This window comes from Tetrao urogallus (assembly GCF_951394365.1).
Source record: "Tetrao urogallus genome assembly, chromosome: 1".
NCBI lineage: Eukaryota > Metazoa > Chordata > Aves > Galliformes > Phasianidae > Tetrao > Tetrao urogallus.
Window position 1 is genome coordinate 50,477,962 of NC_136813.1, and position 12,292 is coordinate 50,490,253.

At 42.9% G+C, this 12,292-nt stretch overlaps 1 protein-coding gene across 1 annotated transcript; it reads right to left on the reverse strand.

The window, feature by feature from the left end:
• Window positions 1-1,225: 1,225 nt before the first annotated feature.
• On the reverse strand, window positions 1,226-2,257 carry LOC306949837 (2-oxoglutarate receptor 1-like; the record flags this gene model as incomplete). Its single annotated transcript, XM_079539874.1, has 1 exon — window positions 1,226-2,257. The coding sequence occupies one exon, from the start codon at window positions 2,255-2,257 to the stop codon at window positions 1,226-1,228; it is 1,032 nt and encodes a 343-aa protein (XP_079396000.1).
• Window positions 2,258-12,292: the final 10,035 nt, after the last annotated feature.

A 12,292-nucleotide genomic window follows, 5' to 3' on the forward strand; every position in this document is an offset into this window, starting at 1 on the left:
CTCTCTCATCTTTCCCTAGGCCAGCACTGAGATTTTATGATCTGGTTCTTCAGTGTCCTATGGTGAAGTTCATTAGGCCAATCAAATTTCATGGAATCATAGAATCATAGAATCATAGAATCACAGAATCATAGAATCATAGAATGGCCTGGGTTGAAAAGGACCACAATGATCATCTAGTTTCAACTCCCCTGCTATGTGCAGGGTAACCAACCACTAGATGAGGCTGCCCAGAGCCACATCCAGCCTGGCCTTGAATGTCTCCAGGGATGGGGCATCCACAGTCTCCTTGGGCAACCTGTTCCAGTGTGTCACCATCCTGCCTCAGTTTAAAACCATTCCCCTTTGTCCTATCACTGTCAACCCATGTAAACAGCCATTCCCCTTCCTGTTCATATGCTCTCTTCAAGTACTAGAAGGCCACAGTGAGGTCTCTCCAGAGCCTTCTCTTCTTCAAGCTATACAATCCCAGTTCCCTCAACCTTTCCTCATAGGAGAGGTGCTCCAGCCCTCTGATCATCCTAGTGGCCCTCCTCTGGACCTGTTACAAGAGCTCCACATCTTTCTTGTGCTGGGGGCCCCAGGCCTGGACACAGTACTCCAGATGGGGCCTCACAGGAGCTGAGTAGAGGAGAATTTGAAAACACCTGATTTATCTAGGTGCTAAGTATGGTAATTTATGTAATTCAGAGGTTTCAGCAACTATGACAATCCTCTGTGTCTCAGTCCAGCTGTAATTAACAAAACACTACACCAGTGGCAGCACTGAACTCAATGGAAGTTATTCTCTTGTCCAAACCCAGCTCCCTGTGTTTCTGTAGCCAGTCTCCAAGACTGAAGGAAGAGAATTCAGCATTTCCCAAATATCTTTGGAAACAGTCTGATTAAGTTAAAATTCTGCCTTTAAGGAGGTTTACATTTTTTTCTCTTCATTCCTTTATTTTATTTTATTTTATTTTATTTTATTTTATTTTATTTTATTTTATTTTATTTTATTTTATTTTATTTTATTTTATTTTATTTTATTTTATTTTATTTTATTTTATTTTTTAGTTGCTAACAGAGGTATGTATGTATAAGCCTGCTCCTGAGATGACTTTTTGGACAAGCACTCTATTACAGAGTGTGAGAATCCAGCAGCAGTTCTCACTGCCATATCCATACACCTGCCTACGTGGCAAGAAAGCAATCCCAGGTTTGCTGAAATTTTCTTCAATGGATTCTTCTATACCCTTAAGGTGATTTCTGACTTGTTCATATAAGTACTGCTCCCAGGTGGTTGGATGCATTTGCTCCTCTTGCACCATGAGAGTGAGAGGATGGCCTGCTGGAAGTTATCTCCCATCACAACGTACAGCAGAAGGTTACCACAGGTGTTGAGTGCAGCCAGAGGTCGAGAGATGATATAGATGGTGTGAATCTGCTTCTCAACATGACAGCTGACGGGACACAACTGCAGTTCAACCCGAGCAACCCGAAAAAGGTGGAAGGGGAGGAAGGACACATAGAAGACCACCAAGAGGATGATGGCAAGTCTGCGAGCCTTCTGTTTGTGGCTAGCCTGTGTCTGGGGCCCTGTGGCCAAGGCAGAAATAATAAGTGCATAGCACAGAGTCACTGTCACCAGGGGCAAGAAGAAGGCCAGGCTGGTGAGCAGCCAGTTATACCACCTGATTGCACGCAGGTTTTCAGAACTGGTGAAGTCAAGGCATAAGGATCTGTTTTGCTCCTCTCTTGAGGAGATCAAGAAATTGATGGGACTGACAGCCGCCAGGGAGATCACCCAAATGAGTGCACAGGCCACTGCTGTCCACTGCTTCCTTTGGACTTGGAAAAATTTCATAGGGTGGACAATCACCATGTAGCGGAAGGCACTGAAGCAAGTGAGGAAGAGGATGCTGCTGTACAAATTGAAGTGGAAGCCAAAACGAATGAACTTGCACAAGAATCCCCCAAAGATCCAGTGCTCCCCATTGGCATAGTAGTGTATCAGGAAGGGAAGGCTGGTGAGGTAGAGCAGGTCTGTGAGTGCCAGGTTCAGCATGATGATGGTGCTGCTCTTCCAAGGCCTCATCTTGAAGCTGTAAACACAGATTGCAATAACATTTCCTGGGAAGCCCACCAGAAAGATGAGGCTGTACATAACAGGGAGGTACAAAGTCTTCAGACTGACTTCTACATCGGTGCAGTTGGGAAAATCACCTCCAGCATCTTGCCAGGTCGTGGGGTTGGCTAAATCACCACTTGTTGTGTTCATGTTCCTTCCTTAATGCTTTAGGAAGAGAGAAATACTTAGTGTTCTCTGACAGAAAAGACCCTGTACTAGCCTGTTAAAAACAATGAATAACCAGGTTTTATTTCAAGTTCCCACAACTGCCTCTGTTATAGTGCCTTTATTAAATAAGAAAAGGCCTTGCTGCTTTGGTGAGAGTTAATCCTGATCTATAGGCCTTTTGTTCATATTTACACAGATGCAGAAAAAAATTTATTCCCACATATGTATTTTAAGGGAAGGGTCGCCACAAGCAGAATGTAAGGGACTCCAAGCACCACGATGGGTGATGTGTGTCCCTCAGTACATAGAGGTCACCTTCTACTCTTATCAGGGCTCAAGTGCAGCAGAAAGACGAACTGGTTGTGTTGTGCCATTGACCACAGGCACAGAGAGGAATGTTCAGAATGTTGCTGCTACATAAAAGCTATTCACATCATTGCTAATTAACTGGAAAAGAAAGCAGATGTTGAAATGTTTGAATATTCTTTTTAACACTGGAGTTCGGTAGCATTTTTATTCCTGCTTCTTGAACAAAACCAGATACACGAATATTTAATTTAAAAAAGCTATATAGTTCATTAACAAGATTAATGTTGCAAAGAAACAGGCTATTTCTAGATTTTACATTAGCTGCTATGTAAATGTCTATTCCCTAAAAAAAATTAAAAGGTGATTTTCTTATAGACAGTAGCCTTCAAAGTTCTCTGAAACATTTGAAAAAATGTGGCCAACTTTGCAAAGCAGCCGTTCTCAAGATATTTTCTGAGACTTGATCAAGATTCAGTGGACTTAAAGATAAAATAGAATAGAATAGTCATAGAATGATAGAATTGCTCAGGTTGGAAAAGAACTTCAAGATCATCAAGTTGCCTACTACACAAGTCCAACCTCAACCATACTACCCTAACTCTAACAACCCTCCGCTAAATCATGTCCCCAAGCAAAGTATATGGAATCTGCAATGTATAGAATCTCCAGTAGGAAATATGGGGCCAGTGAAGCTCATAGGAAATGACTGCCAAGGTCATGTGCTGTAAGAGCTCTTGTGTGGATTCAGGTTTTGTTTTAGAGCTGTTTTGAAGGGAAAAATATTGAGTAAATTTCAAGTGTAATTATTTCCTGAGGTAGGCAACCTCTTACAGGGTGCTGTCCATCCTCAAATTATTGTGGTCTGTATCTGTTAAAGAGAATCCTACAGAATCATCCATTTCTTGTTTCACTTTGAATTTTCTTGATGTGGCTCCTACCCTCAGTCACTTTTGGGATCTCACAGAGACAGGTTCCAGGATTTTAATTCAAATTTGCTTGGAACATACAGATGAAATGTATTTAACACAGTTACTGTGTGGATAAATCAGTGGCATGAATTCAGGTGTACAGCAATATACGCAGTAGTGTTAGCATTCCACCCTGTATGAGAAGGACAGGACCACCTGAGAAAAGCCAGTGCTGTCTGTGAACCTCTGCCATATAGAGAGATGCATATGGGTGAGGTCAAAGAGAAGATGATGTGAAAAGATGGCTGGTCAGAAGAAATGCAGTGACACTGTCGTACCCAAACCAACATAAAGCCACCCATATGGCTAATGTTTAACCAGCCAAACAGCAAAGGCCCTGTTCCACTGCAGCACGCTGCCCATATTGGGAGAACAGCCCTGCTCGCAGTGTGGTGTTTGTAGTGTGCACCTGTTAACTGAGCTGAGGGGCATGGCTGGGTGCTGCCTCCTGCACTTTCTTCATTGGTTTTCTTAGGACTATCATTTTGTCAACAGCATTTTTTCCTGCCTACCATTGCGTTGGTGCAGCAAATCCATAAGGACCACAGAACAAACCCATAAGGGCTGTAGGGCAAATACTTAAAACCATCAAAAAGTGTGGTGGCAGCAGAAGTACTCAGATGCTGCATCCATGAGGACCACCACATTTTCCCAGTGGTCCTTTACATTATGGGTGAGGTATCTGACAGGGCAGGGTTTGGGTCCCAGGCCAGTTAGGGACATCTGGCATGGGGACAAGCACTGCAAGAAGAGCACTGAGTCTAGGGGTCCCCCTTCTGACCTGCCATAAGATTTCACCCAGTGTAACAGGCTGCCAGTGACCAGAGAAAGCAGGCAGCAAGTCTTTGCTGTTGGCCTTATTATTTCACAGTCAGAATTACAAATAGAATGTAGACAAAACTTAAATCTAATTAAGCAACAGTTTGTGCTGTGGCAGATTTTATCACACTAAGTAATTGGCCGTAATGGGACTTCTGCAGCCTGAGCTGAGGGCAAGTGATATATGCTGTAGACACATAATGAACTTTAAATAAATTATCCAGGAGCAGAACTCAAAATAAAAGGGAGCTAGATTATTGAAATAGAAACCCTCTCTTAGTCTTAGCAGTGGAGCCACTGCTCCATTACACGCTGTTCTTTACTGTAACCAATTGATCGGAGTCACTTAAAAAATGTTGTGATTGCATGACTTTAATTGCAGTCACGTATAAAGGAAACGTATTTGCTCCTGCATTGTGATAATTTAATTAGAGCCTGCTGGAAATAAAAGCCAAATGTCTGCAGCCGTGGAAAAGTAACCTAATACCCGTAATTGGACTATATTTCACACAGATGTGTTGCTGAATAAATTAAACACGATTTGGCTCACAGTGTCTGACTCTTCCACTGGCTCAGTTTTAAGAACCACAAATGATATTTTAAAGGATGGAGATATGAGTTCAACTTTCCTTAGTCTGTAAAATTCTATGAGATATCTCCATGCAGAAAGAGTATGTGGATTTACCCTGAGTAGTGGATGCATTCCAGAAAAGATAAATTTGTTGTTAGTTTGTTCCATGCCTTCATCTCCTTTAACTCTTTGCTCATTTCTCCCCATTTTGCCCTCTCTCTGCGTTCACAATGTTAAAGCAAAATAGACACGTTACCTGTAAGTCCTCAGCACAATCTTCTCTCCTCATAGCTGGACCCTTAAATATCCTGCTCCTGGTGCAGTGGGGTGATATGGGAGGCTGCAGAAAATCCCCAGCTAAAGGCAGGCCGTGGGAAGGCTCTGTCTCTGTTTGCAGCTCTATGCCAGGTGAAGGCAGCATGGGCAGCCCCAGCCCCTCAGACCTGCATGCAGACTGGCTGCCACATCCCTGTGCCAGCTGCCCTACCTGGCCTCTGCCTCTTGCGTATGAGGTATGGGACTGGCCCAGAGTCCATCACAGCATGGGTCAGGACTGCCTGTAACCTGTCTGGTTTGGCTGAGGCAGTATTTTTTGGCTTCTTCCAGCCTGCCAGAGGTAAGTAACCTGTGCAGAGAGAAGCAGCACTACAGCAGGGTCTAAGTGAAGGAGCACCAGCTCATCTGGTTCCAGCACATGGGAAGTGAGAGACGTGGGGTGTTGTGGAGAAGGAGCAGGCTGTGAGCTGGGGGGAGCTGCTCTGCAGAGGGCTGGGTGGATGCTGAGGGCAGGACCAGGCCCTGGCCTTTCCAGAAAGGTGCCTTTGTTGCCCACACTGTGAGCAATGTGACCACTGCCTCTCCTGCAGGGAGGAACTTGGAAGGAAGTCAAAGAATCATAGAATCATTAGGGTTTGAAAATACCTCTAAGATCATCCAGTGCAATCATCAACCCATTACCACTGTGCCCACCAACCCTGTCCCTCAGTGCCACATCTACCTCTCACTTCTCTATCCCTCTCTCACATCTCTCTCTCTTCTGTCTCTCTCTTCTGAAAGGGAGGAAGGACACAGGCACCTTTTCGGGTGCTGTGGGACAAGTGTTTTACTTCCCTTGCACATTGACCTGCAAGGAGCATGGGCTTGCCCAGAAGTGCTGGGCAGAAGTGATTATGTGGGAGGAGGCAGTTAATCATTTTATGGGATGACTTTGCTTTCTGGCGTGGTGCCACCCGAGACTATGACACTGCTGAGATTTCCTGCAGAAACAGTGTTTACACGTATTGATTGATCTCTCCTCCCATTCTTTCCAATAGTTTTGTTTCTTGGGATAGCAGTACTCCATTGTGGACAGTCATCTTGTTTAAAAGCAGCAATCATCGCTCTAGTTTCAAGTTTCTCTTCTTTTTTTTTCTCGTTTTCTTTTCTCTCTTTTTTTTTTTTTTCCCTCCATGAAGAAAACAAATAAACTTTTTCAAAAGCATAAGTACCCGATTTATTTTGAATCAAATGTTTGCAGACAGGTGGGAAAGTTATTATCTTTAGAGGGAAATGTTTGGTTGAGGCTGAAAGGAACTTGAATGTTTTCAACGCTGAGTTTAATTTCAGATCTGGCATCATTGCTCATTTGAAGCTATTATTTACTTTTTCATCATGATAAGAAACGTGAACTTGGAAACACAGGCAGTTATGTACTGCATGATGTAACGGTGAATTTGAGCCTCAAATTAATTTGCAAACAGTGCAATTTAAATAAATACATAACTGCTCTGTTTCCTTACCTTTATACAAGGGCTGCGCTGAAAGTCATGCCTCCTATTTTATTATGTTGGCCCATAGCACCAGAGGCGGATGTTGGTGGTAGGGCAGTAGAGGTTGAACCTTCCCACCAATATTCCCTTCCATGTTGTTGCTGTGTGACAGATGGCAGCAGAGGGGCAGTCTGACAGAGTGATGTCTGACATGAAAGTGCGTATGAAGAAAAGGGGTGTCACTGAACTCCTTCACACCAAAAAAATGGCACCCATTGACATTCATTCATGCTTGCTGAATGGTTATGGAGACAAAATAGTAGGTGTGAATACATGAGGCAGTGGGTGATGTGTTTCAGCAATGGCAGTGTGGTTGTCAGCATGTCCCTGAGAAACAATTGCTATGAACCACTGTTGTTTTCTTGTTATCGAAAAGAGCTGAAACCACTTTTTACCATGTGACTAGCTACTACAGAGTAGTACTTTCATTACTATACCTCATGGAAGCTATTTTCCAAAGGGCATTTTAGTTCAAATTTGTGTGGAATAAATTTGTCAGTTTATTTGAGAGCAAATTTAAACAGGAATGGTGGTAGCCATGCTTGCATTCATGGGAAGAGACTCCTGGCATCAGTACAGTGGGAGTTGTGACAGTCCAGGCTGGCATCAAAGCACAAGTATTTCTTGGTGGGAGTAGGTACCTACTGAAACAAATCCCCTTAGTAAAGTAGTAGATTCTTCAACTACTGAAAATTGTAAATCAACACTGGAAAGTCTTTTGCATGAACACTGGTACAGTGGCAGAGCAATGTGAATGATGCCATCATACAGCTTTATAGGACAAATTCAAAAGTTTCAAAGGCTAGAAGAAATTCTAGAAAACTTAACCTGATTCTTGTATACTCATCACTAAAAGGTTTTTCTCAGAATTCCCAGTAACTATAGTTTGGCAAGGTGTATTCTCTTGATTTTTTTGTTGTTGATTTTAATAAGGGACAATCTTGGTTTGAAGAGAAAGGCAGAATCCTCTCACTCCCTTGATAGTTTGTTCTGAAGGTGAACTGTGCCCACAGCTGAAGTCACATGCTTAGATTTTTATACGACTCTCTCTGGCTTCTGCTTCCAGACTTCCACCCTCTTCATGCCAGTCTCTGCTATAAGAAGAAGCCGGTTTAGCAGTGTTTTTTGTTCAAATAAATAAACATTGTAACCCAATCACCCTTCATATTTCTTTCTTACTGGGAGGTGGTTGAGTCACCATCCCTGAATGTATTTAAAAACCACGTTTGAATGTGGTGCTCAGGGACATGATGTAGCAAAGGGTTGTTAGTTAGGGTAGTGTGGTTAGGTTGTGGTTGGACTCGATGATCTTGAAACTCTTTTCCAACCTGAGCAATTCTGATTCTATTAGGTTGGCAGCTTTAGGGCATCCCACTGTATGCCTGAGCTTCTACAACGTATTTTCTCTTTCCTCCCATCAGCCTTGTTAGGTAGAACATAGGTCCTCCAGACTCCACCCCACATTTCTGTACCTTGGACAGTGTGGTCACAGCCAATAGCATCAGACTCATAGAAATACCATGCATCCACAGTGTGTATACACAAGCCAGCTCTGCTCATCTACCCCATGTGACACTGCTGAGTGACATTAGAGATGGCATCTTCTGCACACCTGACGCCCCTGAACCCTAGTATGCTCCTGCAATGGTTGTAATCCTACCTGCTTTGAGGCTCTCTGTCTCTTCACCCACTGATCTCATTGATTTTTCTTCTCTATATGACTGATGCATCAGTTGATTACTGTGGGCATTCTCCCATAGGGATAGAGAAAAGGAGGCATGATCACTACATCCATCTTCTTGATAATCCTCAGTTTTTCCCTTGGGAATAACTTTCCTTTGACTCCAATTTGACATGGTGTCCCCAAATTGCAGCTGTCCCTGCAGCAAGGAGCTCCGCAGCAAGGAGGTTTTTCTGCTATAGCATCTACACCATTCCTTCTTCTAGCCATTCACTCCCCTTTCCTGTGCCAAATACTTCCTTCCTGCACCCATTGGAAAGCCCAGACTGCCAAAATGTAATGCTAATGCCCCTGTTATTTTCTTGGTACAACATGTTTGTCCCCAAGAAGGGAGCAGTGTGCCTGCAGGACTTATAAATACAGACAGAGGCACATGAGATGATGCGCAGGAGGGGTTTCTTCCTGTACATAGCAGTCTGACACATATAGTCCAAAGATGAACACCTGTTTCCAAATAACTTCCACATATTGTAGTTGAATATGGTGAAGCAATAAATAAATAGATAGATAGATAGATAGATAGATAGATAGATAAATAGAAAGAATGCCAGAAGTGCCTGTGGAAGCTTGAACAGCAGGATGAGTAATTGGTACATTGGTCTTTGGTACGTTTTATTTGTAGCACTTTTTCTTTATTTAAGTTCAGTGAGATTGCAGCGCTATGATAAGTTAGGCAACTGCTGCAGAATATATATTTCAAGGATGGGTTATCTCATATATCACACTTAAGGGCTGGCTGACTGTGTCTCAGCTAGGAGTTCATGCTTCTCACTTTAGTTCTCTGCTTTCATATCAGTGTTCATGACTTTGATGTTTTTTCAAGCTGTCTCCGGTATGGCACTGAGGAAACCTCTCTCCTTCATTATTGTGCTACATCCTGCTGAGGGTTCCTCTTATCTTTCAGGGTGCTTTGTCAAGGGTGGGTGTTGCTGACATCGTTCTGCAGCTCAATGCAAGTTATTTCCTCATTCCCTTTCCCTGTATGGTTTTACAGGTTGAGCTATTTACATGTTGTATTCTTAGCAGTTAGGGATGAACCCTGCTGCTTTTCTTTAGCTACAGTGGTCCAGTTTAGGCAAAACAAGGACAGATGTTTTCAGTAACAAAGTGCCTCACTGGACAGACAGTGTATTTGATCTAACCTTTCTCAGCACAGAATCCCACAGCTTGTAGAAACCTTTAGACCCCTCCTCAAAACGAGGGAGGATTGGGCTGGCTGATTGCACACCCCCAGTTCCAGAGAGTTTCTGTCTTCTTGATTTGTTGATTTTTAAATGTTAGTCGTGTTGCTTTATTCATAAATGTCCTGCCTTCTGTCCTGACAGAAACAGTGATGAGGTGCTGGCACAAGCTGCCCAGGGAGGTGATGGAGTCACTATTCCTGGAAGTATTCAAGAACTGTGTGAATGTGGCACTGAGGGACATGGATAGTGGGCCTGGTGGGGACTTGTGAGCTGATGGTTGGATCTTGACGATCTTTTCCAACCTTAATGATTTTGGTACTAGCGACTCCAGATTTCATTTTTGCAAACCAATCTGAAGTGTGGGTGATTTACTGCTACTTATTATAATAATGCTGACTCTCACTCATTGCAGTTGATAGCGTCAATTGAAGACCTGAGAGCAGAAATGATCAGAACCCACATGCATCCGCGTCCTTATAAACCAGGTCAGTGTGCACCAGCTCTGCTCTTTGTAACTAACAGCAGATGTCACTCTTGCCTAATGTATAGAGAGCCGTTTCTCCACTGGAAGAGGAGGGAAAAAAGAAAGAATTTTGAGTACTGGTCATAATTGCTACTGAGTGAAAAGTTTATTTTCAAGTAGGAAACTGCCTAGTTTGAAAAACCTGTGGTTTTCTGTTGTATTCAGGACTTGTTCTGAATTTCTAAAGAAAGGTATGTTTCAGGACCTTTTTTTATTCACTTCATTTGTTATTGCTGTTATTACTATTACTTTTATTATTACCCTGAGCACAGTCTTTGAAATGAATGCTGGGGGATTGCTGAGTTGCACAGAACCACCCATCTTCTCCACATTTTGCCATTTTGAAACATAAACCTGTGAGAATATAAAAATAAATTTGGACATCCATGCTACATGTGAAGAGCAAAACAGTACTGCTCCACTATCTGTGATGATGGAAAGACTCCAGCCTCTGCTGTGAAGCCAAGTTCTGCTCTTCTCTTGCACAACAGCTCTAAGGACTCACCTAGCAGCTGTGCAACTCTTTGCAGTAATCCCTCAAGCACCAAGGTCTGTAGTTTGTAAAAGAGAGAGCTTTGTACTACAACTGCGTATGTTGCCACACCTGACTTGTTTTTGAATAACTTGTTCAGACTCATCTTGAGTGTTTTGGGAGGCTGGACAGGCTCCCAGACAGGAGTAAAATGAATGTAAAGTGGCAACCTCTGTGAGCACATGTGCTATTTCATCTTCTCTTTTTCTTACTAATTAAGAACCACATTCCACAACAGAAATATCAGATGCTCTCAGAGAGGCGACAACTGTTAGCATACTTCACTTTATAGAGATATGTGGAATTTGTAGTCATTTCTGACATTTGTTGGAGTTTGGGCTAGTGGTTTCTTACAGAAGTTGTGCTTCCTTAAATAGTGACCATTTTAAAGACTTTGAACACAAGACCAGGATTTTTCCTATCAGAAAAAAAATCCACAGTTCAGGCATACCAACTATATAAATTCTTCCAGTTGTGCCTGGATCCCTAGAAACTCAATTTCACCACACAGGACCAGAAGGTGTTTACAAAAAGAAATACCAGTTTTCTTTGTTGTTAATGTCTTCTGAGGATATGCAGTTTCAAGAAGGAGACAGAATGGGGCAACAGGGCCACAGGGAGAGATGCTTAGGCAAGACATTTCACACTGCACATCTGGTACACACTCCTTTCTTTCCTAATCCCACCCTGTACTCACTTTGAGATCTTTGTTGATCTCAGTCAAGCATCAAGTGTTTGTTTTTAAAAGAATCTTTGAAAACATAAGATTAATCAAATTAGTGGCATTATTAATAATCCTAGTGTAGATGGTGACAAGGATGTATGTCAGTTTGGCAGTTCTTTAATTTCTCCAGAGGAAGTCAGTGCACAGCTTCCTTCATAACAGCAAGTCAAATCCACCCCAGAGATTCTGCAAGCAGAGAGTGGTGCATCAGAAGAAAATAGATTGTTGGCAAATGCATGAGTCTAATTAAACCAAAGGGTCCACATAACACCAAGGGAAACCTCACGGATCCATTCACATAGACTATTTGGAAATTTTATTTTTCTGAAAAGTATCATTTGGAAACAAGTTGTCACAGTGAGCAATAGCCTGCAGAGCACTGGGCTTTGTTTAAGACCTAGCAGGATGGCAGGCTAGCCCTACCTGATTACCTGAGGAATCTAGGCCTTTATTGTCCCAGTGCTGTGGTCACAAGGTCTGGCTGTCCCTTCCTAGCAGGGAGATTGCTGGTGGCACAGCATGGTCAGGCACAAAATCAGGCTGGTTCATGTTGTAATGCTGCCCTTTGTTAACAGAGTCAGGCACTCTGGGCCAAGGGCCATGGGTGTCCTCCAGCCATCACCTCCATACAGCTGTGTGATCTATATCTTTCTTTCATTCATTCTTTCTTTCTTTAAAAGGCCAGGTTGGATGGAATTCTGGGCAGCTTGATCTAGTGGTTGGCAACACTTCCCATGGCAGGGGGTTGGACCTAGATGATCTATAATGGTCCCCTCCAACCTAAGTCATTCTGCCATTCTGTCATCCTGTGACCTGGCGTAGTGTGAAGGAATGACCC